This window comes from Cottoperca gobio, chromosome 24, assembly GCF_900634415.1.
Source record: "Cottoperca gobio chromosome 24, fCotGob3.1, whole genome shotgun sequence".
In the NCBI taxonomy this organism is placed as follows: Eukaryota; Metazoa; Chordata; class Actinopteri; order Perciformes; family Bovichtidae; genus Cottoperca; species Cottoperca gobio.
In genome coordinates, this window is record NC_041378.1 from 9,072,113 (window position 1) to 9,086,571 (window position 14,459).

A 14,459-nucleotide genomic window follows, 5' to 3' on the forward strand; every position below is an offset into this window, starting at 1 on the left:
CACACTATGCTGCAACATGGAGCACTATTGTTGTAGATGTTGTTTGTGTCTCCCTCTAGTGGACAGTGTTGGTATGGAGGAGCAGGAGAGAGAGCGGAGGAGACAAGTGGTCGAGAAGTTCCAGAAGGCCCCCTTCGAGGAGATAGCTGCACACTGTGGCGCCAGGGTACAACTAAAACATTTTCCTTTAAACTATATTGGCTTTTAAACAGTTTAGTTGTTTCTTGTTTCAGCTTTTTACTATTGTCTTATATTATATTTTTTGTCCTGTCTAGGCGACTCTCCTGCAGAGCAAACTAAATCAGATCTTTGAGATTACAATCAGGTAAGAGATGGTGACATGGTGCTTCGGGATATTTTTGAGGGCAATAGGGATTAATGATGATTATGATAAAAAACGATGATTTCTCTTTATTATAACTAAATCCAAGTTAGAAAGTCGGCAAAATGACCAGACAAGTCATAAATCATCAGGTTTAAAAGAAATCAGATAAAAACATTACTGGTGTACAAAAACTAATGTAATAAAAGGTAAGAATATGGAAAGGGAAAAACTAATTTTTAAAGGAAATAAAAGACTGCTCAAAGGAAATTAGGCTCTCTGATAAAAGTAGGTTTTAAGAAGGGACTTAAAGGAGATCACTGACTGGTGATCTCCACCTGGTTTCCTTGGGACTTCCTAGGATTGTTCCAGAGCCTTGGGGCTCTGACTGCAAATACTTTGTCCTCTTTAGTTTTCAGCTGGGCCTCTGGAACAGGCACAAATTTTCCGCTCTAGGATCTGAAAGTACCGGCGTGTACTGTACGTAGATCAGAGATATAACTGGGAGAGAGGCCATGCAGAGCCTTAAAACTAATCAGTAAACTCTCGAAATGTTACTAAAACATACTGAGAGCCAGTGTAAGAAGGCTGGAGTGATGTGTTCACGTCTCTTGGTTCAGGTTAAAAGCCTGGCAGCTTTTGGTTCATGCAAATACGAAGGCTGTGGCAGTAATCCAGACTGGATGAGATGAAGGCGTGTAAAATGGTCCCTGTGTCTTTAAAAGATAAAATAGATTGCATTTCTGAGCTATTTATAGGATAAAAACATGACACAAGCTTTGTTTGTGTGCTCTTCAACTTCAGACAGAGTGGATGATGAAGATGATTGACTCATCATGATGTTTCCTCTTCCCATTCAGACCCCCACCCAGCCCATCTGGAACCATTTCGTCAGGTTACGGCCAAAGCCAGAGTCGATCCGTACCCATCTACGAGATGAAGTTTCCTGACCTCTGTGTGTACTAGACCAGAGAGCGAAGTTACAGGACTATTTAACATTTGATGACAGGAAAGGGATTTCGGAGGGGCAACCGATCCGCACTGTAACGGCGTCTTGATCATGGAATCGCAACAACCATAGGGGATGGGGCGAAAACCACAGCCAACTCAAGAACAAGCCACTGCTTGATTAACATAGTCATCTGAAATTCTTTTGCCGTGTGATCGCAGCCAAAACAAGCCAGCCATTTATGTGGATAAATGCGGCAGTAAAACAAACTTTTATTTCAGTTATTCCCCTCAGTTCTCCTTCGATGTCTTTAGAAACTTCCTGTGGTTGGATTTTAAAATTAGAAATGGCCAAGAACTGAGGGGGGGGGGGGGGGGGGGGGGAAACGAAGCGGCAGACAGAAAGTTATAGCTTTGGCTTTAGAATGAATTGACTCGTTGCATGCCCTGTAACCAGACATTTTTGATAGCAATTCAATTCTTGGACATTCTTTCAACCTATTTGTCCCTAACAGGGTGCCATACTACCGTTGATCACAAAATTCGATTGACCGATCTTAATGTTTTATTTGTTTTCTTTCTTGTTGATTTTATGACCGAGAGAGCGTATGTGAATACGATGCATTTTAATTTACCCGACAGTGTGTTTTTGTGTATGTTTGAATGAAATATGATTTAGATATATACAAATATGACACAATCCATCTCCCATGTTACTCCGCTCTTGAACATCTGTCTTCAGTGTTGGGTACTTTACCGTCTTTTGTTTTGCCTTTTTTATTGTTAGCCAAAAGTGCTTTTTTCTTTCATGACGGGCATTTATTTACTGCGACTAGTTTTTTTTCTTTCTTTCTTTCGTATTACTATTTAGTTCTTATCCATGGTTTTAATGAAATATAACTGTCTATCTGTGTGCTACCCTCCCAAAGTGAGTGTGCCTTACAAGGTGACTCAAGATAAAAAAGACACACTGCATCACAGTCATGACCACACTTATCTTTCTGAAGTGTTTACTGTGACGTCCACCAGATCAAACACTAGAAGCTTTCCATATAAATGTGTATATACAGAGAAATATATAAATCTTTAAGCTGCTGTAGTGTGACTGTGTGTGTGTGTGACTGTGTGTGTGTGACTGTGTGTGACTGTGTGTTATACATTGATTCTAATTGTAGACTGCCACTGCACTGATTGTGTCTGTAGATAAGGGAGAAAGCTACTTAGTTAGTATTCAGATACGTTTGTAAATATGTTAAATACGGAAGCCCCGACAGACGAGTGAGAAAAAATCTATTCTGCTGATCAATTTTCTAATTCTGATCTAAACTGTTCTGTTGATTATGACTTAAGAACAGGTGGGAAAAGAGGTTTTGTCAGATGAAAAAGCAACTTCAGCAACGTGCTAACACTATATATATATATATATATATATATATATATATATATATATATATATATATATATATATTTATATATTAATGTGTCATATGTACAGGAGAGAAAACAATTTAGATCAGAATTAGACCAGATTTTCTTTTCCTTTTCCCACTTTCCTCTCGGGACTTCCGTAGGAACCAGCGACACATGAAATCAAAAAGGGTGTATTAACAAGGGTCTGAACCGCCTACAACAACAATTGGCATAATCTTCAGGCCAGTATGTCACACTAGTGAAGTCTGGAAAGTGTCCCGCTAAAGAATGACCCTGAAACAACTTCATTATTCGCCGCAGACGGGTGTTAGCACCAGACAGACTCATGACCTGCATTGTTGCCATTACATTCTCAATCCTGCTGGAATAAGTTTGCACTCTGTTTTTATGCCGTAACGCTGCTGCTGCCTCCAAGCAGTGCACCTGTATCATTCAGCAAGATTGAAATAAGTCTAAAAGCCATTTTGTATGCATGTGTGCACAAACACACAAGTATAAAAACAAAGTATAATGGCAATAATTTGCCACTAGCCTGGCTAACACAGCCCAACTGTTGGTAGCAGATCCTTTTTGTGTTTTAAAGTGTTACCTTCTGTTGTTGTTGTGGTGGTGCTGTGATGGTCAGTGTTGTGATGTTGTAAGAGACCGACCCTCCCGCCCCCGCGCTTCTGTGAATCAACTGCATTGGGCGTGAAATGCGCTGCAGCCACATTCCTTAATGTAGACAACAGTGTCTGGTTTGTCCCTGATTGTCATGTGTCACGGTCCAGTTGGGTGTTTTTGTTTTATTATTTTTTTTACAATGTAGTGTCCTCTGTATGTGTATCCATGTCCACACATGCCAGTATATCAGATCTGTTCACGTTTACCCTTTTTGTGCAGAGGTGTGTGTGTGTGTTTGTGTGCACGTCGATATGAACATTCATGCAGACGTGTCTTTCTCATCATTACCCAAGACCAAACTCTTCAAACACGGTTTACAGTCTTTGTCCAGTGACTCTTTCCATCACGTTAACAAAGAACAATTAATCTTACAGCAACGTGCAGCTGTCTAAACCTTCCAGTGACACCTTGTAAAATTGTCTTTTCGGCAACTTGGCAGTGAAGACCTGTAACTCTACCAGTGTGCTTGTCGTCATTGCATAGTGTATTGTATTATTGACTGACGGTAATCCAATCTTACTTTTGTCATACGTCTCGTTAATAGATCTGTTTACAACGTAGTGCTGTAGGTCAAATCTATTCATTCTGTGAACTTTGCACTTTAAGAACTGGATCCCTAGTGACAAAGGCAGCTTTTACATGGAGAAAATGCCTTATGAGTGTCATACCTGACTTTGCATGCTAGTGATGTTGCCGTGTTGTACAATAAATTTGTCCGTAAGCAGAAAATGTGTGATCTGTTTCTGATTTATTTTATTATCGACGATAGGGAAAGCCTGATAAAGATTATTATTTTTTTTTTTAATATGATCATCTTACTGTGTATGAAAGTAGGGTTAGGGTTAGTGTCAGTTGCATCATTCAACACGGTATTAAGCAATTGTTGATGTTAAGTCTCCTTAACTGTGCTTGTAGTGTTATGATTTTACTGGGCTGTAATGGACTGAGTTGTGTATCTGTTACTCTACTTGCATCAGTGCTTGTACTGTGTGTTTGCCATCTCCATGGCAGGTTTATCATAATTAAATTCAACATGTATATTTTAGTGGTGTCTTTTCTCCTACTGTTACAGCCTTCAACAGAATGGAGTATCCAAAAACGATGGAAACTCTGCGTCGCAATTTTGACCTTTTTTCTGACGGTAAATTGAAAAAAGGTTGTAAGAAAATCTATATTTTTAAATAAAGTGAGAGCCTGTGTCGCAGTGTCTTACTAGTGGTGAGGCTCTAGGAATGACAATCTCCCTGTAGGTCGGTCTGTCCATCACTTTGGTCCAGACAGAAATAAGTTTACGGAGGATCTATTATAAAACCTTTGATCCCCAGACTCTTCATTTAGTGCGATTATCAGGTCCATAATGTCAATACTTTAGAAAGATTACCTGATGAACATCAACATGAATACTTTTTGCCTTGGCTAAATACTGTACATCAAATGGACTTGTCTTGTCCATCATATGCCTGTTGATATTTTTAACTGTCAGTCGATGTATATCGTCGGTTTGGCATTAAACAAGGTTTCTGAAGGTCTTTGCCTGGACGTAAATTAATATGTGCGTTTATTTATTTTCTAGTAATCTAGTATAAATACCTCCTGCATATAAACCATCAGCCCTCCCCATCATACATATTTTGTCTTTCTGTCACTTCTTAGCACATGGTCCACTTACTGGAAATGTTCCTTTCCAGAGCTTTCAGCTGCATCTAATCAATGATTGATAATAAACCTTATAGTTCATGCTTATAAAATGAAATCAGTCACTTCCCAGTATTGTTTGCCATATGATCTTTAATATTCTAATAATATACAAAAAGATACCACTCTGTAAATAAACTGGATATATTTTTTGAAATACTTTAATTCACACCCACATCTTGCTTTGGAATGGCATTCTCTGTTCGATCAATGATAACATTTCCCACAAGAAAAAGAAAAACCCCCACTCTCAAATCAAACCAAGAAGGTCAAGGCAGGCTGTAGGTGCATTATTGTTTTTATTCAACAACAAACAATGCCTTGTTTCTTATCTTTAGTTAAGGTTTTAATGAAACAAAGCTTTGGCCCAGAAAATACATTCAACAACATGCTAATGATAATGACACATTCCTGTAATTTAAAATAAAGACCTGTGGGTACTAACATGCAATGGCTATTAGATTCTTTCAACTACCCGGCCTTCCCCCTCTCTCCTCCATCCTCCATTCAGCCCATTATCCTCTGCACATCCTTGACTATAATGTTCCTGAAGAGGTTGCTCAGCTGCCCCTGAGGTTTCCCCCCCCACTTGTTCTTGTAGCTCCCGTTACGTTTGGACGCAGTTGGACTCCCCCATCTGAAGTGACTCATCCGATAGGTGCCATCTTTTCTCTCCTGCAGGCTCAACGGGACATGTGAGTTAGAGCTGACTCTCGCCCTCGGCAATCCCTGGTTCTGACTTCCTCCATTCACTTCATCCTCGTTGCTGCTCAGCTGCCTGCGAACCTGACGGGGGAAACTGCCCTCAGAAGAGCCCCCTCCCTCCAGAGAAGAGGCAAAAACCTTTACGGGCCGGCGTTTACGGCCGGTGGGTTTGCCCCAGCGGAAGTGCTCCATTGAATAGGAGCGTCGCTCGTCGATGTGGGCTTTCAGATTTGAATCTGATATCTTGTTTTCAGACACCAATGTGGCCAGAATGATGTTGAGAAAGAGGTCATCGTCCCCATTGACCTTCATCGTCAATGCACTGAGTGGAAATTCAGTCTGGATTACAGACATGCAGAAGTGAATGCAGTCCTGTGTGGAAGGAAACACAGAGACACGTCATGTGAAGAGTTCACGATGATGCACTGATGTGAAATTGACTGTAGTTTATCGCTTTGATACTGATAATTGTAGTGTATGCTCATTATGTCAAGTTTCCCATCATAATGATGCCAATAAGTAGGTGTCATAGACTCCCTGAATACAGGCATTGAGAAAATCAATTTCCAAAAATTCCTCGCTCTTTTCTCGATAACATTTTGGTCCATAAAATGTTGTATTATAGTGAAAAGTGCCAATAAAAATATCCCTAATACTAAAAGTAGTTACAAAACTCAACCTCTTTGTACATTATACACAATAAAGCCCAAAAGCTTATCTATTGTGGTCCTTACGATTGACCTTGAGGAAAGATTATTTTGTTTCCAAAGTCAAGAATGAACTTTGAAGCTCAAAAGTGTACTTGTTATGCTATTTTACCTTTTCTTTTAGTCTGAACTTTGTTTTCTCTGGGTCCTATTCAAAGCATTTTCAATTACCCTGTGTGAATTGTTTTTTTTTTATAGAAGTAAGAGAGAGGAAATAGAAAGGCAACCATGTAGATGACAGACGGTTTGACCTACCAGTATCCTTCCCTTGTTGCTCAGGTCGTTGCAGATGGAGGTGTCCCAGCACTTCAACCCAAACCCGGGGACGCACACGTACGCCATCACCACCACGAACAGCCAACATAGACACACCATGTTCAGCCTGGTGTGGAGGACAGAAACACAAGGGAGGTCTACAAGAAACTCTCTTCAAAACATAGAAGAGGCTTTAATAACAGTCCCAACAGGCTCAAATAGTCTTATTCTTGCTTAAAAGAAATTAATTGCTACTTTTGTGAAGAAATATGTCTCCTGATGATTGCACTTTCATAACTCTTCCTTCCTGCCTTACATAACTTGACATATTTCAACACTATCTTCTATCATTTGTGGATTTGTAGCTGTGTGTGTGTCACGGCTGAATAATAACTTATTTTCAACATCATCTTGTTTTAACAGATGGTCTTTTTTTTTCAGTTGCACATCAATCTTATATTAAAAGTGGAAGATAATGAAATGCCCTGGAAGACGTGATTTAGCTCCCAAAGGAGGCTTCAGGAAGAAGAAGGATTAAGGTTTGCGGTTTCTAACCCTGAGGGACTGTATAAAAATGATTAGGCTCGGAAAAGGAAGGGGATTATGACCCTTTGTCTAAATGTTTTAGGTGAGCAGGGCAGGGTCATGATAGTTGTCCAGATCTTATTTAATCTTTATCTTGCAGGATTTACTGTTAAAAAATTAAAACCATTAAAAGTGTGTTTTGCCATATGCAGATGACAACAATCAGGTCTCAGTATTGGGAATTTATTTTACACTTCACAATAATCTTTAAGTACAGTAGTAGAACCATAATGTCAGCTTTGAGAAAGTAATATATAATATAATATATATAGTTAGTAGGGATGGATCAAAGCTCTCTCTCTCTACTCAATGACCAACATAACACAACCATAGTTACATGTATCATAAACGTTACAATCCTTACGATATTCATGAGATCAAACCCAAATGCATTGTTCTGCAATACACATTTAATGTATTTACATTCAGCAATTGCTTTTCTACTCTATGCTAGATTTCATTGTTAGTGGCCGAGTCCGCCATCCTCGCACTAAGTGATTCGAGAGATTCCACCAGATGCCCTCAGACTCTCCCAACTGTCACCTGCTGACCTGTCGCTCTCTCTCATCAGCGCTGCAGTATAACTGGCACATTTCTGACAAAGTAGCTACTCAGGGAGTTCAACCCAGCACTGAAATCTTAATGGTTATAACTTTAACTCATAACATGCCAATTCAAATACATCAGCTCATTGGTTTCAGCAGCTTTAATGTTCAATAATCTTTTCGAGGTCAAGGGGATAGTTTAGGGGAAGGTCTTGTTTTTTAATAAAAGTCAGACATAAATATCAGCCCCCTTTCCACACTGCAATAAATTCCACACAGTCCCTAAAGTGTGTTAACATAATAGGCTCTGAATGTATTGTAGTAACCCTACTGGAGAAGAAGAAGAAGCAGAAATAAACAAACAGAAATAAAAGGAATTCAACAGTCCCTTTATAGTTGTTCAAGGCCACACAGTAATGATGACTGGTAGTGATTTAGTAGTGATTACTTCTGTGAATTGGCTTTTCTTCCCTCAGCTAAACTGTCTTTTTTAACATCAATAGATGAGATCTGCAGTAAAACTTTGAAAGGTCAGTGAAGTGAATTCACTATAAAAGTCACTTTGTGAGATAAGTTACCTTTTGTTCTTGTTCAAGGACAACACTTGATGCACGTACACAGATAAATACAAGAAAGAACATATAGGTGCATTCACCAGGGGCCACACACAATGCAGAAGCAATATTTTCTTTTTTTAAGTATTGAGAAAGATGGACAGACAAACACTTTCAACAGCACTGAATGACTTATGACGCATCTCCACCAGACAAACGCCTGCCCTCATCTCTCTGCTGCTATTTATTATCACTTCTCCTATTCTCTCTCTTCTCATGTTGAACCATTGACTTCAAAATAGAATCTTTACAGGGTTTGTTTAGTAGAAGCTAGATAACAAAGACGATACTTTGATACTTGGTTATACTACTATTTATTTTGTTGTTGTTTTGGTTTTTACATTTTTCATCTTGGTGCAGTGAGTTCCTTTTCTTTCCTTCGTTAGGAAACTGTATCTGGTTGTTTCTCCCTCCCTTCTCTATTATTCTAAGGAGTGACTCCTTGGTGGGCCATCATCTTTGTAACTCTGGCAGAGACTCTCCACTCTTCCTACAGCATGACTCACTCAGCTGAGCTCGGCTCTCCACAGACATACTCCGATAAAAGAAGCCTGAGAGCTGCGATCAAAATAGATTTTAAACCATATGTGTTAATAATGTGTGGTGTTATTTAAATGGTATGTAAGTTAGATATGTGTTTATGGAGCTTTATGTAAATGTCACCTAAGACAACTGTGCATATTCTTTAAAAGGAGGTGTAAGTATACAATATGAATCCACTTTAATTATCATTTGCAGAGTAAATGCAGTTGTAAATGTCAGAAAATCCTAAATCAGTGAGTGTGGGTAATCAATGTAATAGTGCTTCCTCGTTCAGAAAGACAAGAAGCTAACAACAATCAGACACAATTTTGATCCATGCCAAAATAAGAATCCAAAAGCAAGTTCAGGACATTTGTTTTTACCTTTTCTAAAAGCGTTCTTTTCCTCTCTTCTTGTTTTTCTCCGTTTGTCCACAGATCTTCCAGAGTGGCGACTCTTAACTGCGCTCTCTCTCCTCCTCTTCTGCTTCTCTCTGCTCTGTGATGAAATGCTCAGTAGGAGAAGGTCTGCTGTTGCTCCCTTAGAGGAGGAAAGCTCTTTTTATAGACGCATGAAGTGTGGAGTCTCAAGGCCTCGGGGTGTGATTTAGGGAAGGGGTCTCCTGCTCCTTTCTGGACGGAGAGAAGTGTGTATTTGTGTGTATGGTAAAGGGTTTAAAGTCCACCCACACACTTTTTTTTAATCAATGGTGCAACTCACGTCATCACATCAACAGGTGAAGCATTAGTGATCTAGTCAACTTGCTGCCCTCCTCCTGTTTCTTCCTCTGGCTGGGTTTCACAAGTATCCTCTATGGATGATTATTGGGATGTTTCAGCACTCTCAGGTACATGTCTGCAGTGCATGTTTATATTATCATACATTAATAAAAGCAGATGCACTCATTTAATTGATGACTGCCAATTCCGGCTCTAAATCTCTCAAAGGTCAGTCCTCAGTTACACCCTAATGCTGAAAGCGACATCCTTTCAAAAGGGAAGGAGAGCCGGGGTGAAGTGTTCAAATCAATTTGACTGATTGGATCGTTTTTCTAAGGTTCTTGTTTACAAGGTGTGCGTGCATCCCTGTGTGGAAACTTCATTAGGAAGATCTGACTCACTCACGTTTAGACGTCATGGCTACACTTCGATTGGAGAAGATACACACAACACATACACACACACACACACACACACACACACACACACACACACACACAGACACACACACACACACACACACACACACACACACACACAGACACACACACACACACACACACACACACACACACAGACACACACACACACACACACACACACACACACACACACACAGTGCTTTATGAAAGGGAAAGACTGTGCAGTTGAAAATAAAACTGCTTTCCTATCTTGTGTTAAAAATTATATAATTAATTAAATTCATCTTACTGTTAACGCGTTTAGGTTTTTTCTTCAAAGAAAAATATACTCGGACAAACCCGACAGAATAATTGGAGGTTGAGTGGAGGACAAGAAGAGGCAACATCTGCCTGTTGCAAGAGACACTGATTAATAACTTTCCTTTCAAAACACACAATGTGTTCATTCATTCTGCCTTTTCTGCATCTTTAAATGGCCCGCCAGAGGGTTCAATCCGGCCCGCGGGAGGACTTTGCAAAGTGTAAAGAATGTTTTGTAAAAAGATTAAATTTGAACATCTTCAGAATGTACTTTTTTGCACTAAAACGAAGGGGAAAATTTGGAGTTGTCGTTATTTAAAGGTTATTATGCTGTGATTTTAGTTTGACACCCCTGATCTAAATAGAAATAGAATAAAAGACTTAAATAAAATTGAAGAAAAGTTTGTTTGTAAATGCTGGTTTGGTATTCGGAAAATAAAGGTTGATATGACAACAGGTTTTGATATGGCAACAGGTTTTCTTCAGGCAAACTGTTGCCAAGTAGAACATTACCATGTAAAACAGTCAAGCTTTGTATTTATCATGTTTTTTAATTAGTATGACTAGATAATTAAAACATAAGTCATGAGTCAGGCTGAGGTTATTTTTACTTAACTGTCTTTGTTCTATGAATACTGTTGAGTTTCCTTTAAAGATACATACAGGAAATATACATGTGTATGTAAGTATATGTGCAGATATATGTAAATGCTTTAATGTACGGCATATGTGCATGTGTCCAGGCTGTGGAAACATCTGTCCTCCTTGGACAATAAAGACTATATGTAACGATAATGTGATTATAATATGTCTGCAGTATATTACACATCTAAAAATCTAATTTAATAATAATGTCATATAAAAAACATCATGCAATGCTGGAATTTAAAAAATATTAAATAACGATTGCATTAATGATTACAATCATGAAAATAAATTACATTTAATATTTATTCCCTCTGTTCACTATTGTTGAAATAGTTGCTCAAAATCTTTTATTTGGGGTCAATATTTTTGTATTTTCCAGGAAGTAAAATGTTTTCCTTTTTCTGGTGGAATCCGAAAACAATAAATAAAAGCATAACTGAATCATGAGATTGCACTGTGTCCAGAATGTATGAATGTTAAAATGACAACAGGGTTAAAAAAAAGTAAATGCCTTTAGGGTGAAGTTATGAAGAGACGTCTTTTGTTCACAATATTCCATCTTTTCCGTATCTTAAAGCAGTTTTTGAAGGTCTATCCATCCTTGCTTAATGAGGGAACACGGACTGTTTCTAAGACTGCAATGTTTCCATAAAATACATTGTTGCATTCAAGTTTTATATTAAAAACTTTACCTTCTCCAATGACCTAGCACAAAGTTTTGAATCATCTCGCTCCTTGGCATTTTTCCAATAAAAACAAAACCGCCTTTTCTTACCCAACTGACATCCTGTTTATTTACAGTGCACAAAAGTCCCTCACTTTCTCCACCCTTCATTTTATAAGAGGTTTGCAGGATGATTTAACTTTTGTGATGTCTTATTTTACATAAAAAAAATTGTTTTCCCTGGCATTTCATTATGTTCTGTTGGCATGAATTTATTGATGTCTAGAAATATTTAAATGTACAGTTTAAATACAACATTTCTACCACTAAATACTAATCTAATCTAACTAATCTACATTTTCTGAAAATCATCTACAAACATTTTTTTATTTAAATGGTGCAAAAGGTGAAGCTGTAACCCCACATTAAGGAAACCTATTTAAAATGCGGATAATAAATGCATAATGGAAAAAATATATATATTTTAGAGCACAATAGTAGTAGAGTACAGATTTCTTGAGATAATGAGAAGTTAAAACCTGGACAGTGGACAGTGTCTGAAGTGGGAGTCATTTTCTCTGTTTCCCTCAGCACCAACTTCCAAAGCCTCTATACATTTAACCCACTTACACCTCCACATGTCCCCTTCTCTGCAGGTGATGTTTGTTCTGCTCCTGCTTGTAACTTTCAGTCATTACTGGATATGAATGCTATTACAAAAAGAGCATGCATGCTTAGCCACCTCTTCCATGGTTAAATACAGCTTAAAAACAAATGGAGATGATGCATTCAAACAGCACATAGGAGTGTAATTCATGTCCCTGTTGATGTCGCTTAATAATAATGCAACCCCCGGACAAGACTGCGCAGGGTGTGTGAATCACTGCCTAATAAAGAATTTGCCATTTAACCAACTGCCATGTAAACAAAATCATAATCTCATCAATCTGCAGAGGTTTCAAAGACTGTGAAGGCAAAAGACTGATATTATCTCAACCGACCATCTTCAGATTTCACCTTTTCAGACGTACAGTAAATGTTGGTGCTCACACAAGGCAAATATTGAGACAGTAATTCTTTATTTTATTGGTCATTTCTTATTAATTTTTAGTGTTGTATCACTGCGTTATATATATTATAATATATTTGTTTGTTAATTTATTTGTCTGTGTATGAGTTTTTGGCAAATAGAGTTAATTGTTTATGCCTAGCCCATGTAACAGACTGTATAAAACAATGAGGTCAACTAAACTAAATGACTCTAAAATGATTTTATTCAATCAGTAGGAGATATTGGCTCATTATTTTGTCAAGAATACTGACTGTATTTGGTCCATCTCAGCACCATTCAATATTTATATATTCACCAATTGGTTTATTTAGGTCAGTACGAGTTGTCTCATTCAGCACAACTAACTCCTGCCTGCCAAAGATCACACATTCCTCTTTGCAACCCCCACGCTCTGAGGAGCAGACAGTTTGACTGACACTCATATGACCAGTGCTCGGTACTAAGACCCCTCACAGCTCCGACTGGCCACAAACAAGTGGCAGTAGCACGTGTGACCTGACCGGACGTGCTGCTGTCTCAGTCCAAAAAATAAATCACTTTGTACTTCTATTTGGAATTTGGACGTTAGAGAGTTAGTTTTCCGATCCTTTATGTGAACCATGTGTGGCATTTTTGCGTAAAAATTGACTCAAACAAAATAGTTGTCAATTTTCCTTCAATTGACTAATCATGTCAGCTCTAGTTGTATATATTGTTGGGTAGTTTAATCTATTACAAAGCATATACACACAACATAAATAACATGTTTTATAATCTTAGTTTGCAAAGTAACAAGTAACCATAGCCATCAAATGTAGCTCTAGAGTCTACTCTAGTGAATCAGTCAGGAAGATTATTTATTCTTTTGATCGCTTAAGCCTGTAGTTTATTTCTCATTCATCCTTCCATTCACTCCTCTCACACATGCTCACTTATAATTACTAGATGATAGGCTTATTAGCTTATCATGTTGCAGCTGTCTTTTTTTAAATATGATTCTCTCTCTGCCTCTAGTACGTTAATCCTGCTCTACGCGATCACCGCCAATCTTCACAATCTTCACCAGAGTCTGGACTCTGCTCAGGACAGATGTCCCTCCATTACGAAATCTCCCTTTAGAGTCTAAGCCCCAGAGACTCCTTTTACCTCATATCATCCGTTATAAATGATAAACATTATCTTTTTCTTCATTCACTTGTCTCTACTGATTGAAATAAATGTAGCGAGAAAAACTGCAATATTTCCCTCTGAGATGCAGTGGATTAGAAACATACCAGTAAAATGGGCCTTAAATTTGTAATTAAGTCGAAGTAAATGTACATAGTTACATTTCAATACTGGAGTGAGAAACCATTTAACCCATACCATACAACAACAACAACAACAGTGATGCTACAAGATCAAGAGCCAGTCAGGTAGCCAAGTAATGACTTAGCTAACCATGTCATGGTTTAACCACCTACACACCATCCATCCATCCATCCATCCATCCATCCATCCATCGTCTACCGCTTATCCGGGGTCGGGTCGCGGGGGAAGCAGTTCCAGTAAGGAACCCCAAACTTCCCTTCTCTGGGCCACATCCGCCAGCTCCAACTGGGGGATCCCGAGGCGTTTCCAGGCCAGTGAGGAGATTTAACCGCTTCACACTCGGCTGAGAACT

The 14,459-nt window shown here is 38.6% G+C and overlaps 2 protein-coding genes across 2 annotated transcripts in view; one reads left to right on the forward strand and one right to left on the reverse strand.

Moving 5' to 3' along the window:
- The window catches only part of LOC115028835 (protein EFR3 homolog B-like), a 32,941-nt gene extending 31,301 nt beyond the window's left edge, over nucleotides 1–1,640 (forward strand). Inside the window, 3 exon segments of the mRNA XM_029462696.1 lie at nucleotides 60–166; nucleotides 276–325; nucleotides 1,183–1,640. Of these exon segments, the coding sequence (XP_029318556.1) occupies nucleotides 60–166; nucleotides 276–325; nucleotides 1,183–1,288 (263 nt within the window). The 3' untranslated portion in view covers nucleotides 1,289–1,640.
- A 3,500-nt stretch (nucleotides 1,641–5,140) lies between these two features.
- On the reverse strand, nucleotides 5,141–9,586 carry LOC115003530 (pro-opiomelanocortin-like). Its single transcript, XM_029425359.1, has 3 exons — nucleotides 9,376–9,586; nucleotides 6,727–6,853; nucleotides 5,141–6,136 (listed from the first exon to the last, which is right to left on the reverse strand). The coding sequence occupies exons 2-3, from the start codon at nucleotides 6,844–6,846 to the stop codon at nucleotides 5,567–5,569; spliced, it is 690 nt and encodes a 229-aa protein (XP_029281219.1). The 5' UTR covers nucleotides 6,847–6,853; nucleotides 9,376–9,586; the 3' UTR covers nucleotides 5,141–5,566.
- Between the last annotated feature and the right edge of the window lie 4,873 nt (nucleotides 9,587–14,459).